Raw genomic sequence first — 16,160 nt, forward strand, 5'->3', positions numbered from 1 at the left:
CCTCCCTCCCCTTTCTAGATCTTTCTATCTCTATCTCTGGAGACAGCTTATCCACTGATGTCTGCTATAAGCCTACTGACTCTCACAGATATCTGGACTATTCTTCTTCTCACCCTGTCTCTTGCAAAAATGCCATCCCCTTCTTGCAATTCGTCCGTCTCTGCCGCATCTGCTCTCAGGATGAGGCTTTTCATTCCAGGACGAGGGAAATGTCCTTCTTTTTTAAAGAAAGGGGCTTCCCTTCCTCCACTATCAACTCTGCTCTCAAACGCATCTCCCCCATTTCACGTACATCTGCTCTCACCCCATCCTCCCGCCACCCCACGAGGAATAGGGTTCCCCTGGTCCTCACCTACCACCCCACCAGCCTCCGGGTCCAACATATTATTCTCCATAACTTCCACCACCTCCAACGGGATCCCACCACTAAGCACATCTTTCCCTCCCCCTCCCCCCCACTTTCCGCAGGGATCGCTCCCTACCCGACTCCCTTGTCTATTCGTACCCCCCCCCCCCCATCCCTCGCCACTGATCTCCCTCCTGGCACTTATCTGTGTAAGCGGAACGAGTGCTACACATGCCCTTACACTTCCTCCCTCACCACCATTCAGGACCCCAGACAGTCCTTCCAGGTGAGGCGACACCTCACCTGTGAGTCGGCTGGGGTGATATACTGCGTCCGGTGCTCCCGATGTGGCCTTCTATATATTGGTGAGACCCAACGCAGACTGGGAGACCGTTTTGCTGAACACCTGCGCTCTGTCCGCCAGAGAAAGCAGGATCTCCCAGTGGCCACACATTTTAATTCCACATCCCATTCCCATTCTGACATGTCTATCCACGGCCTCCTCTACTGTAAAGATGAAGCCACACTCAGGTTGGAGGAACAACACCTTATATTCCGTCTGGGTAGCCTCCAACCTGATAGCATGAACATCGACTTCTCTAACTTCCGCTAATGCCCCACCTCCCCATCGTACCCCATCTGCTATTTATTTTTATACATACATTCTTTCTGTCACTCTCCTTTTTCTCCCTCTGTCCCTCTTACTATACTCCTTGCCCATCCTCTGGGTCCCCGCCCCCCCGCTTGTCTTTCTCCCTGAGCCTCCTGTCCCATGATCCTCTCATATCCCCTTTTACCTATCACCTGTCCAGCTCTTGGCTCCATCCCTCCCCCTCCTGTCTCTCCTATCATTTTGGGTCTCCCCCTCCCCCTCCCACTTTCAATTCTCTGACTAGCTCTTCCTTTATTTAGTCCTGACGAAGGGTCTCGGCCTGAAATGTCAACTGTACCACTTCCTAGAGATGCTGCCTGGCCTGCTGTGTTCACCAGCAACTTTGATGTGTGTTGTCAGAATGATTGCCAATTCTATCACTGATTAGTTTTGAAATGTTCATCTCCATCTAGATTAAATTGACTCAATCTTGTTTTGGAGAAGAGCATGGCATTTGTAATCTGAATCCTCATTAACATTTGAGAGATTAAGGCCAATACCTCAATTTCCACCCCATAACCCTTAGCAAATGAGAATGCTGCCTATCTGGACTATTTTAAATACAACTCGCCTGTCTCTTTATTTATCTCTTCACTTGTTGAGTCTCCTGAAATAGCACGTTTACCATTTCTTAATTTAAATAGATCCAGTCCTTGAAAGTTAAAAAAAAGAAATAAACAGAAAGTGTTGAAAACACAAGATCAGGGGCCAAATGTGAAAAGAAAAACAGAAACATGAGGAAATCTGCAGATGCTGGAAATTCAAGCACACACACAAAATGCTGATGGAACTCAGCAGGCCAGGCAGCATCTATAGGAAGAAGTACTGTCGACGTTTCAGGCCTAGACCCTTCGTCAGGACTAATGGAAAAAAGAGATAGTAAGAGATTTGAAAGTGGGAGGAGGAGCAGGAGGTCCAAAATGATAGGAGAAGATGGGGTGGGGGATGAAGCTAAGAGCTGGGAAGTTGATTGGCAAAAAGGATACAAGGCTGGAGAAGGAGGAGTATCATAGGATGGAAGGCCTTGGAAGAAAGAAAAGGGAAGGGGAGCACCAGAGGAAGATGGAGAACAGGCAGAGAGGGAAAGAGAGAAAAAAAAGGATGGGGTAAGAAGGGGAGGTGGGGCATTAACAGAAGTTAGAGAAATCAATGTTCATGCCATCAGGCTGGAGGCTACCCATATGGAATATAAGGTGTTGTTCCTTCAACCTGAGTGTGGCTTCATCTCAACAGTAGAGGAGGCCGTAGATAGACATGTCAGAATGGGAATGGGACGTGGAATTAAAATATGTGGCCACTGGGAGATCCTGCTTTCTCTGGCAGACAGAACGTAGGTTTTCAGCGAAGCCGTCTCCCAGTCTGCGTCGGGTCTCACCAATATATAGAAGGCCACACTGGGAGCACCGGACACAGTATATCACCCCAGCTGACTCACAGGTGAAGTCACCTGGAAGGACTGTCTGGGGCCCTGAATGGTGGTGAGGGAGGAAGCGTGAAGGCAGGTGTAGCACTTGTTCTGCTTACAAGAATAAGTGCCAGGAGGGAGATCGGTGGGAAGGGATGGTGGGGGGGGGAAACGAATGGACAAGGGAGTCACGTGGGGAGTGATCCCTGTGGAAAGCAAGAAGTGGGGGGGGTGAGAGGGAAAGCTGTGCTTAGTGGTGGGATCCCGTTGGAGATGTTGGAAGTTACAAAGAATTATATGTTGGACACGGAGGTTGGTGGGGTGGTAGGTGAGGACAAGAGGAACCCTATCCCTAGTGGGGTGACGAGAGGACGGGGTGAGAGCAGATGTGCGTGAAATGGGAGAGATGCATTTGAGAGCAGAGTTGATGGTGGAGGAAGGGAAGCCCCTTTCTTTAAAAAAAGAAGACATCTCCTTCATCCTGGAATGAAAAGCCTCATTCTCAGAGCAGATGCGGCAGAGACGGAGGAATTGAGAGAAGATGGCATTTTTACAAGTAACAGGGTGGGAAGAGGAATAGTCCAGGTAGCTGTGAGAGTCCGTGGGATTATAGTAGACATCAGTAGATAAGCTTTAATGTGTGTTGCTTAAAGTGTCTGTAATGGTTTCTGTTTTTATTTCAGATTTTCTGAAACACTATTTTGCTTTTTCCAAACCTGTGCATTGAGAAGACCAAGAGATGGATAGGTAGATGGGTGTGGATGTGTACCTAAAGAAGTTTGAGCCACAATGTATGTTTAACACCAGTAATATCACAATAGCAAAACAAAGTTCACAGCCTTTGTTAATTACTAAAAAAGAACTAGACTGCATTTATAAATAGAATACACTGCAAGTTCTAACAAGAAATGAGGAATTTTCATTTGAAGCCCTATAGATTTGCAGGAAATTAAAAATACTGGAATTTTTCCAATTTGTGATCACATCATTATGGAGTCATTCATGAAAAGTTAATTCCATTTCAAATGAAAGGAAGATGACACAAAAGAATAAACAAGCACTAAATATAAGTTGGAAGATTGTAGGATCAAAATGTTTTATTTGAAAACAGAGGAAAATGTATACTTTGCAAGCAAGTACAGTATTTAATTTGTCAGGCAGATATTTGAAATCCATTATTTGATAGTAGTAGCATCAAAAACCAGATTGAGTCTCCAGGACTGCTCTGGGATTCAAGTAATTTCAAGCAAATTGTGATGTCAAAAACAACCATACCAGATACTATTCATTTTATTGATTATAGGGAATCTATCATTGCCTTACAGACATTTGATAACAATCTGAACATAATCTAGAATAAAAATCTTCAGTATGTGTCTTCATGTACATAACTAAAAATGTTAATTTCTGGTAATGTTAAGTTAAAATACGTTTTGTGTGGATGAATGTCAAAAGTGATTTAGATTGTCAACCCCCTCTTCAATGCAAGAAAAAGTTGTGCACCTTTAGTATCAATTATACCAAACAGAATATCCTGCCTGAATGCTGAGAGTAGCAAAATTTAAATCATATTCCTTCAGCTATCAATATTCCCTGCTTAATAGATTGTATTGCTATCAATAAGGGCAGATGACTATTGTCAATGTTAACTGAAAATCAGCTTTCACCATCTGCCTTGTTATGCTGGCATCTGGATTTTCGTAACAGCAATTTCAAATATTTAATCCAGCAATCTGTGGAGAACAATAAATGACCACACAAATGACCCTTTGGTAAAGGGATATCATGTTGAAGTAACTTTATTAACTTACCAAAGTATGCCTTGCAAACAAATCCTGCACTTCACAGGGAAGTTGGTCACTATGCAGTGAAATTCAAAAACATATTTACAGAAATTCTGAATGCAACAAAAAGCACCATCAGAACATGCAGTCATTGAGTAAGGATTTTATTTCCCAGTTATCTTCTTAGAGTTGCAGTGTTGTGAACAGCTACCTCAAAACATAAAAAGGATCTTGGTACACAAAGATCCCCTACACTGCTCTCTTTCTCATTTGCACTTTCACACTATTTCAGTAATGTAATACACAGCCAACAAAAAATTGAATACATTTTTTTTTAAAATACCACAGAGCTGAGGACAAAGCCACATTTCCATAGAAATAACACTTCAATAAGTAAAACTTAGTTGGATACGTTTACAGTGAGAGGCATTTCCTACCTATACAAATGTCAATAGTGTAACCAGTTTAACTGTACATTTTATGCACAAAAGACTTTTATAGTTGAGTGCCAAGCAATTTTGGTGGACAAGCTGTTTTGAGTCATGATATCACCCAGTGTCAGGACAATTTAGCACCCAACTAACCACTGGAAGGATCTACTCAGAGGTGTGATAGGTATCACAGGGCAGACATGGCCTTTTACAACACGAGCTGGAGATTATTTAAAGAAAAATGTTCACACCCTCAACTCCAGCCTCACTACCCAATCACCTACAGAATCACATGTAACCCAATTTTTGATTCCCATCTAGTCTGGGAAACCTAATTCACATAGAAGTCTTCAAATTAGATTTATCAGTAAATTTTATAGTTAGGTCCTTTAGTATTTTTAAATACAAGAATAGCAAATTATTTCATTGAACTAGGGAATTACTCGTGGGTTTGGCCAGAAAAACATTTAAAGAAATTTTTAACAAGCTGTATGTCTGAATTACCAAAATTAAAAAAAAGATTGAACAGAAAAAAACTATTCAAAAAAGCTATAAGAAACCTGAAGATTCATAAGGTATTTTAACAGACATGCAGATGATAATCATTGCCGAGAAAAAAAACTATATGCAGAAGAGTTGGAAGAACTCTCTTTATTAATTGAGCTACAAAAATAATTCAGTATCTAGCCAAACTTCATTCCAAGTAGTTATGCTTTGGAAAAGTGAAGTAAGCTATTAGAAATAACTTACTGGTGATTCTGGCACCAATAAATAGCAACAGATATGAAACGGGTATTTTCCAACCAAGTCGAAGAGCCAAATTAGGAGTTGGCTAACCAAATTTTCCTAAAGCAATTTCCAAATTGAAATTCTACCTCTCTAGTTTGGCAAAATGTACACCATGTATCAGTAAACAGAAATGTAGTGTACATAATGGATTGCCTACTGGTCTTCATGATCCCCGTGGAAGGCCTTGGATTTTCTAGTTTGTCATTATGCCACAAGTTTGATATATGTTAGCCACATCCAACTGAGAAGTTTCTGATGTTCATACAATTATTTCAACAAGACCCAAAGGGCTTCAAAAAGTGCTTACGTAGAATATAACAATGAATAAAACATGAGGTACTCCCAATCAGTTGCATTTAGCAGCTCTTGGCACAGAAAAGAAAGCAATGGTGACATATATATGCAGACACCCCATCTTTTATCTGAATACATTTAAAACATCTTACCAATTTTAACAACTTCATGACAGAAAGCAGCCTCATTTGATTCAGGGAAGCATGGAGTCAGCTTTGGTTTTTAAATCATGAAGAGGTGGGTTTCTGGACCAGGTCAATTCACTTGCCGAGCACTATTTGCTGGGAGTGGCATAGGAAGAAAGTGATCAAGGAAAGAGAAAGAGAGCTGTTGCCATGGGCAACATGATCTTCATGGAATGATGCAATTTATTATTCAATAAGCAATATAAAACAAATCTACAGTACCTTGTTATTCAAGTAAAACACTAAAATTGCAAATATCTCAGACTAAACAGCAACATATAAAAAAACTGCAATTCTGAAAATTTAGCATGACTTAGAACAGGTCTAGACATCTCCCGTGTCGCTGTCCTTTTTATCTTTCTTTCCATCCCCTTCCCCTTCTGCTGTTTCGCTGGTATCTCGTCTCCTTTTACGATTTCGCATATTAAACCGTGGTTTCGGCTGGGGCAGTGGGTCCATTCCAAGAACTTTGTGAATCTGCCTAAATGCGAGCAACCTTAATGCATGCTGGGAGGAAAAACGTACAATAAACATACGTGGACAAACAATTAACATGATAGTCCAAATGTTTAATGTTAACAAGAACAAGAAACATCTAAAATCCCCCAAAAATTGCAATCTCTACCTACAGCATAAAAATCTTTTCTCTATTGATTACCAATGAACATATTGTGCTCTTTCAGAATCTTTTTTTACTTTGTATTTTTAGCCTTCAATGTAATTTTCTTGAAGTGATTACAGGTCCCCCCACCCCCCCGCTTTACGAAACCTTGCTGTTACAAAAGATCTACATTAGTCACCTATCTTCACTAACAGATACGAAAAAAGGCAGCGCGCACGCCCCAAGCAGCCAAGCTCCGACCCCGGAACGGCATTCTAGCCGGCATTGCTTAAACACGTGCCTGTGAGCATCTGTTAGCAAGATGAGTTCTAAGGTATCGGAAAAGCCTAAAAGAGCTCGCAAGGGTGTTACACTTAGCGTAAAACTAGACCATAATTAAGTATTTCGATCGTGGTGAACGAAGTAAGGACAAAGTGAGTTTGGCTTGTGGAAGTTGACTAAGATGATGTTGAAGAGGTTTTGGCATCCCATGACCAACAACTGATAGATGAAGAGCTGATGCAATTGGAAGAAGAAAGGATAACAATCCAAACCGAATGCAGTAGCGAACAGACCGAAAGTGAAGTCGTCCAGGAACTGAACGTGAAGCAACTGCATGAGATTTTCGCTGCAGTAATCACAGAAAAGTACAACTTTAATTTTGAAAGGGTACGTAGGTTTAGATCATATTTGCAAGATGGTTTGAGTGCTTACAAAGAACTGTATGATAGAAAAATGCGCAAGGCTAAGCAGTCAAGCATACTGTCGTTTTTCAAGCCTTCCACATCAGCCACAGCAGATGACGAACCTCGACCTTCAACATTGAGGCAGGCAGACACAGAAGGAGATGACCTGCCTGCCTTGATGGAAACAGATGACGATGAGATGACACCCCAGTGTCCCACCAGCCCAACCCCTGGGCCACGGAGAATGCAACAGTAGCCAGGACGCACTCAACACATCTTTAAGAAAAAAGCCAAAATAAACAAGCCAATTAATTAGGTGCCACTCGGCAGATAAATGTCAGCCCAGATCAGAGGCGATTGCTGAATGCGTTGCCTCTGATCTGGGCCGACATTTACATGCCGGGCGGCACCTAATTAATTAGCTTATTTATTTCGGCTTTTTTCTTAAAGATGTGCTAGGTGCGTCTCGGCCACCGCTGTACCCCTGCATGCTTCGCGGATCGGTATCGGTTGGCGGCCTGGAGGGTGGGGACCACTGCACCACCCCAACCTCCAACGACTCAGCCTAACGCACCATCATCAGTGTGCTCAGCGCTGTCTTCCCGATTCCAGTAAGTGATACTACACTGTACATACATTATTTCTACTCCATATAGGCCGAGTATTTTTGTGTGTTATTTGGTATGATTTGGCAGCTTCATAGCTTAAAGGTTACCAGAGAGAGTGTTTCTGCCGAGAGCGCTTGCGTGAGATTTTCGCTACGGAGAACAGTGTGACAATGATTGTGGAAAAGTATTTCTACTTTATTTAGGCTGTGTATTTATCATATCATTCCTGCTTTTACTATATGTTACTGTTATTTTAGGTTTTATGTGTTATTTGGCATGATTTGGTAGGTTATCTTTTGGGTCTGCGAACGCTCACAAAATTTTCCCATATAAATAAATGGTAATTGCTTCTTCACTTTACGGCATTTTGGCTTACGAACCGTTTCATAGGAACACTTTATCTTCGGATGGCGAGGGAAACCTGTAATTAATTTTATTGTAATTACAAGCTGTTATGTTCAATTTCAAAATAGTTGGACAATATAGACCAACCCAAAATAAGGACTTTGTCAAATCACCCTTTGAATATGGACAGTAATCTAACTTGATTGTAAATCAGAAAACTACGAATGTCAGAAAACAAATGAAAACAAAAAATACTGGAGGTACTCAGTAGGTCAAGTGCTTCTGTGGAAGAGAAGCACAGCCAGCATTTCCAAGTCAAAGACCCTCCTTCAGAACTGCTCCAATAATTGTTCAATGAGATCTTCTTAGGACCATAAGATATCAGAGAACTGACTATCAGCATCTGTGGTGATTGCATTCGTTTCCAGTCGGTACCACAAGTTAAAAAAAAACTAAGAGCACAAGGAAAAAAACTCTAAATTGGCCTCATACTCTTTAAAAGGTTAATGAATTTTCCATTTCCTGTTTTAATTTCAGATTCTGGATGTTGGTCTTTTTATTTTCACCTCACTCTGGATGTTTGAAAGTTGGTTTCAAAGGGGGTATCTTGATGAAATGGATATATGCCTGGCAAAGAAATCTTACCTGTGCACTGGCTGTAATATCCTCTCTTTGCTGATGGTTCATGGAGGAAAGGGCATCTGAGTGATCTTTTTCACAGGGATCAAGAAGACCAGGGCCATCTGTTGCAAGCAAATACAAGATCTGGTCAGACACTATAACCAGACTTGAATTTTAAAATGATCTCATCACACAGGTAAAAATGGTCCATATGTGGCATCAAAAGTGTTGCTGTGCATATTCTATTCTTGGGGAAATTGCACATAAATCAAAATTGATTTGGCAAACTATGGAACAAGCTTCCAAAAAAAAAAAATTCCGATCACCCATCTTATTCTTTATGGTTATTCTATATTCCGAACAATCTAGACAGCAAGAGATACCAACACTCTCTCCTTTGCAATGAAGCCCCATCATCTACAAGCTACAGTTTCAGTTTTTGGGGACTTACAGAAGTTCATTGTAAAATTTTGCACTGAGGTTAATAGAACATGTTAAAAATGACAAGGCTTTGTGACAGCCTGGATGTAGGAACAACAGGAACCTATCTTCCAACTTAAATTCCATTAGAACTTAACACAAAAAAATCAGGCTTTACTTCATCTGTTCAGTTTTAAATAGTCAATATAAAGGTTTGAGAGAGATTCACCTTTGCTAAAATGCAGAATGAAACCAACAGGCATAAGTGCATAGTAGATGTAGTCACAGTGATACAATGACATGCTGGAGTCTATTGCTTGAGTTTCTTTAAAAAACATTGAGACAGCTGGTAAAGCCTTCAATGTGAATTTAAAAATAGTAAGATTCATTCATATTAGGAATGATAAATAATTCAACTTCTCTTTTAATTGCCTCTTCTATACCAGGTATTAGATTGTAGTAGAAGGCAGCCATTGCTGTACTATAGGTGAGACTTTGTCCTTTTCATCTCCTGGGCCTGAACTCAAATTCCGGTGAATATAGTTCTGCAGGAAATGATTTAATCTACTATCTGACAAGGTCTTTAATTTGGCTTAATACTGGAAATCTACTGTAGTTCAAAATGGCCACTAAATACTGATATAGTCACAGAAAAAATTATCACATTACTTCACTTGGGAAAGTTAGAGATAACCTCATCATTGGACCAGTCAATTCTACAACTAAGGGCTGAAACTGACTTGGGACTGCTGGGACACAGTATTGAGAACCTTAAATAGTAGGATTGCTATACTTAACCAAAGTGTGATGATGCTGCGAATGGGGGCCCACACAGTGGGCGTTTCATTCTCAACAGTGACATCCTTTAACTTAAGCAAAAAAAAAATCATATAATTTTGAAAGGAAAAAAAACAAAATGCCTTGCACAAGAAGATATAGGCCAAAAGACGATTCACCCCCAAAACAAACAAGAGACACCAACCTGGAAGAAGAACTCCAGAGGCAATAGATTCCAATACCCTCCGCATTGCATCACCAGGACTCAATGGGCCTGAAGAACTGCTAATGGCTTTCTCCACAAGCAGCTCCATAGCCTGTTTTTTTTCAAAAAAGCAATGTGGAATTAAAATTGATCTGAACCTACTTTCAAAGTTGTGAAATACAGTATATACAAAGAAAGTTGACTCCCCCCCCCCCCACAGAACAGCAGTCTGCATCTAAACTCAAATTCAATCTAAAATATCAAGTGTAAAAGAACTAAAGAACTGGAAATGCACATCTGGAATAACAAAGACTAGTTCAAGCTCTGCATAAAGCCAAAACAGTCTACAGTAGAAGAATGGAGGAATGCTACAGAATAGGGAGGAGGAATTAGTGGCTCTGGCAGCAAATGAAAGAAATCAGCAGGGTAATGGTCCATTCTGAATGATTACATCTGTCAACCATAGAAATAAGTTGGAAGAACTACAGTGCCTATGAAAGTATTCACCCCTCGTGGAAGTTTTAATGTTTTATTGTTTTACAATATTGAATCACAGTGGATTTAATTTGGTTTTTTTTGACACTGATCAACAGAAAAAGGTACTTTCATGTCAAAGTGAAAACAGATTTCTACAAAGTGATCTAAATTAATCACAAATATAAAACACAAAATAATTGATTACATAAGTATTCACCCCTTTCAAATCAGTAATTAGTAGATGTACCTTTGGCAGCAATTACAGCCTTGAGTTTGTGTTGATAGGTCTCTATCAGCTTTGTTCATCTGGACACTGCAATCTTGCCCCATTCTTCTTTAAAAAACTGCTCAAGCTCTGTCAGATTGCCTGGGGATCATGACTGAATAGCCCGTTTCAAGTCCAGCCACAAATTCTGAATTGTATTGAGATCTGGACTCTGACTTGACCACTTCAGGACATTAATTTTGTTGTTTTTAAGCCATTCCTGTGTAGCTTTGGGTCATTTGTCTTGCTGGAAAATAAATCTCCCAACTCACAGTTCTCTTGTAGACTGCATCAGGTTTTCCTCCAGGATTTCCCTGTATTTTGCTGCATTCATTTTACCCTCTACATATACAAGCCTTCCGGGGCCTGCTGCAGTGAAGCATCCCACAGAATGATGCAGCCACCACCATGCATTACGGTAGGGATGGTGTGTTTTTGATGTGCAGTGTTTGGCTTACGCCAAATATAGCGTTCAGTCTGATGGACAAAAAGCTCAATTTTGGTTTCATCAGACCATAGAACCTTCTTCCAGCTGACTTCAGAGTCTTCCACATGCCTCCTGGGAAACTCTTGCCGAGATTTCATGAGAGTTTTTTTTTTTCCCCAACAGTGGCTTTCTCTTTGCGACTTTCCCATTAAGCTGCAACTGGTGAAGCACCCAGGCAACAGCTGTTGTATGCACAGTCTCTCCTATCTCAGCCAGAAACTTGCAGCTCTTTCCAGAGATGTCACAGGGTCTCTTTGTGGCCTCCCTCACTAGTCCTCTTCTTGCACAGTCAGTTTTGAAGACAGCATGCTCTAAGCAGATTTACAGCTGTCCCATATTCTTTCCATTTCTTGATGATTGACATAACTGTACTCCAAGGGATATTCAGTGACCTGGAAATTTTCCTGCATCCATCTTCTTACTTTTGCTTTTCAATAATCTTTTTGGGGAGTTGCTTGGAGTGTTCTTTTGGCTTTATGGTGTAGTTTTTGCCAAGATACTGACTCACCAGCAGTCGGATCTTCCAGATACAGGTGCATTTTTATTACAATCAATTGAAACACCTTGACTGCACACTGGTCTCCAAAACCAGAAATCCATTTAACTAAGTTTGTTACATGGCTGCACTAGTGATGATTTGGTGTGTCATGTTAAAGGGGGGGGGGGGGGAGAGAATACTTATGTTATCAATTATTTTGTGTTTTATATTTGTAATGAATTTAGATCACTTTGTAGAGATCTATTTTCACCTTGACAAGAAAGAGTCTCTTTCTTTTGATAAGTGTCAAAAAAGTGAAATTAAGTCCACTGTAATTCAATGTTGCAAAACAATAAAACATGAAATCTTCTGAGGTGGGGTGAATACATTTTATAGGCACTGTAAATCTTAAGTCTCCAAGGCCAGAAGAAATTACTAAGCAAAAAATAACTAAAGGAGAAAAAAAATGATAAAAATCAAGAAGAGTTGCCAGCTACTGGTAATATCTGAGGGATGAAGAAATGGTATCTTTTTAAAATTGAAAGACACCCAATTACTACTAATGCTTCAAATGTCTTATAAAAATAATGAACTGCTGCATTTGGAATGGAACTCACAATGGAATCATTTATTTGGATTGAAGTCACAGCAATGAATCTTTTTTAGAACCAGTCACATAGACAAAATACTTACTTACAATTGTAAACTGGTTTAATTGAAACAAAGCATCTACTGGCCCCCTTATTGGCAATGATACACTGGCCATTTTTACCAGAGGCAGAAACATGCCTGAAAGGATTAAGGTGAAACAGCTCGAGAACTTGCCTTAATATACTAAAAAGGGAACAGCATAAGGTTTCCACTCTTGAGGGATTATCTAATGATTTGCACAAAGCTGCCATATTGACCTCCAAGAATAGTTGCTAAAATTCAAATATGCAGGCTTATGTAACTAACTTGGGCAAGTACCCAGGAGCTATCATATCCATAGAATCATAACACTAAATGCCTTCAGGGAAAAAACAGGGTCAGGAAGGATAGGGAAAAAGAAAACATAATTTTACTAGGATCACCTCACATAGAATTTGCATACACACCCAGTCTGGTAAGGCTCCCCAAGTTGGCACACGCTGGCACAGGTCACGTAGTATTCGTATGATGATCACACAGGATTGCAAGCCATTAGCCCTCGCCTTCCATTTGCAAAGGAAATGATATTCATTTATGTTTAAACTTATTAATGTTGAAATGCACAGATAATATTATTTAATTCACAACAAGAGATTCAATTATACACCAAACTTGAAGAACCGTTAACTATGAAAGAGTATTAATAAATTATACTGGAGATATTCAGAAGTCAATCAGCACCTGTAGAAGATAAAGCAGAGTTAACAGTTCATATGGATGAGGATTCACTAGAATTAATGAAACGCCATTCACCTAAAATGCCAATTCTGTTTCTTTCTTCTCAAATGCTGTGACCTGCTGAATATTTCTTGCATTTCCTGTTTTGATTGCAATTAAAAAATATAATGAAATATGGAGTGGAACTTATTCCTCATGCTAATTATAAAATCAGAGCAGAAATTATCAATATCGGTCACTAGAAAATGTAAATTTAAGTGTTCTGGAATAAACATTTAAAGATAAAAACCGCCCTTTAAAACTACAGCTTTAGAATAATGTGTCCTTGTAGATCAAATAAAGACTTAAAGAATAAGCAACATGTTTACCTAGTTTAGTGATGGTAACTTCACCATAGAAATTAATTTATTTAATGCAATGTTCACAGAAATTATTCTAATGTAAGCATATTCCAGCTGCACATTATCATTCTTTATTTGCCATCCTGTTTCCATTTCATATTTCATTTTTAGCATCACTCCATTTCCAACAGTTTAGGGAATATTTCATTTCACATTGAAGGCTCTTTCCAAAGATCAATCTCAGATCTACAGCTACTTTGACTTACGGCACCTCTGTACCCACCAACATGCAGAGAACAAAGTGCACATGTCAACATAAATTTCTAAAAATAGAAAAGGGAAATATGCCCATAAAAGCCTCAGTGACAAGCTAAACCACCTGCGTTCAAGTTGTGGTTAAAAAAGTTTTGATCAGAACAATGATTGAACACCATTTTGATTTAGCAATGTTTGTGACCAATTCTTGATTTCTGAAATATGTTTAATACTTCTGAAATCCCACACATTAAACTAAAATTTTAAAAAAATCACTGTTGGTAAACAAGGTCATCAACTGCTATCAAGACAAAGCGGCAAGTTAATGCCTTTATTAACTTCATTGTTCTAGGTAGTCCAAATTCAGTTTAGTTTCAAATTCTAAGATAATTCTTTCAACTCTGGAACTACTTTATTTCCAGCATTTTCCCTTTGCCTCCTTTAAGTGAATGAATTTGATTGAGTCATTCAGTGTAAATTCATGATCCTTATTAAAAGGACCAAGCAATCAGTAAACAATCACTAATGAAGATGGAAGTAAACAATCATAAAGTCCAATGGTCCCACCTAAAGCTAATGGATACTGAAAAATAAACCACTACACAATATATTTTTACCTGGAACCACTTGGCATGACGAAGGGCAGCTAGACCCTCAAGGCATTTTTGCTTGTTCAATACATCTGATGGATCCTGCACTGGGGCAGTTGTTGCATCTTAAAAATAAAGAGGGGATAGTCCCAAAGCAACAGTTAGTTTATAGTAAATGAGAGCTAAAATACTGAACAAGCCGCCATTTTAGCTAGTTTTCTACAGATACAAATTGGGAATCTGAGGGCCGAGCAGAACTAAGGGTAACAGAATTAAATGAAAAAACACCATGGGAAAAGTTGTTTGCATTCCTTCTTTAGAACTAGGTTGCAGTACACTTATAACAACTCCATGCCATTGGGAAATTTTGTGGCCAAACCCCCTCCAGCCCAGTGATTCAGGTAAATGTCAATGACACACAGATTTCCACCCAACATAAGGTTTTTCAAAACTCTTGAGTGAATCTCACCCTTGTCTTTCAGAATATCATCTCGCATTACAGGAGAGGTCAGCGAAATTTTGACCTGCATCTTAGGCTCTTTACTCGTAGTCAGGAAAATGCAAGATTCATCTGGGCAGGTTTTCAGTTCATATAATTCTTCTGTTATGGTCTACAAATCAAAAAATAAGACCTTATATAAAAAGATCAGAAGAAAGATTAGAAATTAATTTCATGAAAATTGTTCAGATGCTGAGCCTTTTTTTGTTGCATAATGCAACAATGCAAAACCAGTAACAACAGAAATAATTCTACTGTGAAAAGTCAGCTGATTTCAGTTGTGAGAATAATGGTAGTACACCATTATTCAAGTATTAACAGAGTTAGCAGAGAGTGGCTAGGTGCTGACAGGGTTTTGTAGCCATTTTTCATCCTCACAGTCAAAACCACATTTTACCACTCATTTTGACTTGCATGTTAACAATTGGCAAATGTGCTATAGGGTGCCCATGAAACAACATCCAAAAATAAATAAAAGGAGTCAGCACCTTCAGAAGCAGAAAAAACATCTTCCAATCAGGTCCTTTGGTTGCTTTTCACCAACCTGCATAGCTTAAAACAATTTGGTTTGGATTTTAAAGTCTAAAGTGGAAAGAACTTCAGCAGAAAATGACTTCAAATCTCAAGAATGGCACTGATTTCCTTAAAATAAACTAAATGAGCCATAAATACACCATGCCTTGCACACATCTGAAACTGCAATAACTATATCTATGGAGGGGAGGAGAAGATGGAGGCGCAACACAGCGCACGCGGTCGCTCCGAAATGATATTGGTATTTGTTAAGTAGGTACTGTGCACAATCCTGATTTGGTGGAGACAGAATTGAGAAACACGGAGGAACATCTGCAGAAACTTCTGAAATGCCTGCTTCGCTGGGGCTCCAGAATCTCCGGAGGGGAAGGCCCCAAATCCTTGGCTTTGCCTATTGCCGGGGCCAGGGTCGAAGCGCTCGGCAGAGATGGTGCTCGGTGTCAGAGGGCTGGTCGGAGGCTCGAAGTTTTCAGATGGACTGAAGAGTCGGCTGTGGTCGGGTGCTTCCAGGGTGCTACATCGGCAAGTTTGCAGCGCTGGAGGTTCATGGCAGGGAGAATTTCTCCCTTCTACCGTCTGCGTGAGATGATGGAACTTTCGAGAGACTTTGAGACTTTTTTTTACCTTGCCCATGGTCTGTCCTTTATCAAATTACGGTATTGCTTTGCACCGTTGTAACTATATGTTATAATTATGTGTTTTTTGTCAGTTTTTTAG

General features: G+C 39.8%; 1 protein-coding gene across 3 annotated transcripts in view; it reads right to left on the minus strand.

Annotated features, from left to right (window-relative positions):
* Nucleotides 1–3,493: 3,493 nt before the first annotated feature.
* The window catches only part of LOC140188246 (zinc finger RNA-binding protein-like), a 71,707-nt gene continuing 59,040 nt past the window's right edge, over nucleotides 3,494–16,160 (minus strand). For 2 of the 3 annotated variants that reach the window (XM_072244342.1, XM_072244340.1), the window contains 6 exons: nucleotides 14,880–15,021; nucleotides 14,438–14,535; nucleotides 12,954–13,049; nucleotides 10,150–10,261; nucleotides 8,772–8,869; nucleotides 3,495–6,393 (listed from right to left, as the gene is read on the minus strand). In XM_072244342.1, the coding sequence (XP_072100443.1) occupies nucleotides 6,211–6,393; nucleotides 8,772–8,869; nucleotides 10,150–10,261; nucleotides 12,954–13,049; nucleotides 14,438–14,535; nucleotides 14,880–15,021 (729 nt within the window). In that variant the 3' untranslated portion in view covers nucleotides 3,495–6,210. Of the gene's footprint in view, nucleotides 6,394–8,771; nucleotides 8,870–10,149; nucleotides 10,262–12,953; nucleotides 13,050–14,437; nucleotides 14,536–14,879; nucleotides 15,022–16,160 lie in introns of all 3 variants that reach the window. The other variant, XM_072244341.1, reaches the window with a different exon arrangement.

The sequence above is a fragment of the Mobula birostris genome, chromosome 26, assembly GCF_030028105.1.
Source record: "Mobula birostris isolate sMobBir1 chromosome 26, sMobBir1.hap1, whole genome shotgun sequence".
Taxonomy (NCBI): domain Eukaryota; kingdom Metazoa; phylum Chordata; class Chondrichthyes; order Myliobatiformes; family Myliobatidae; genus Mobula; species Mobula birostris.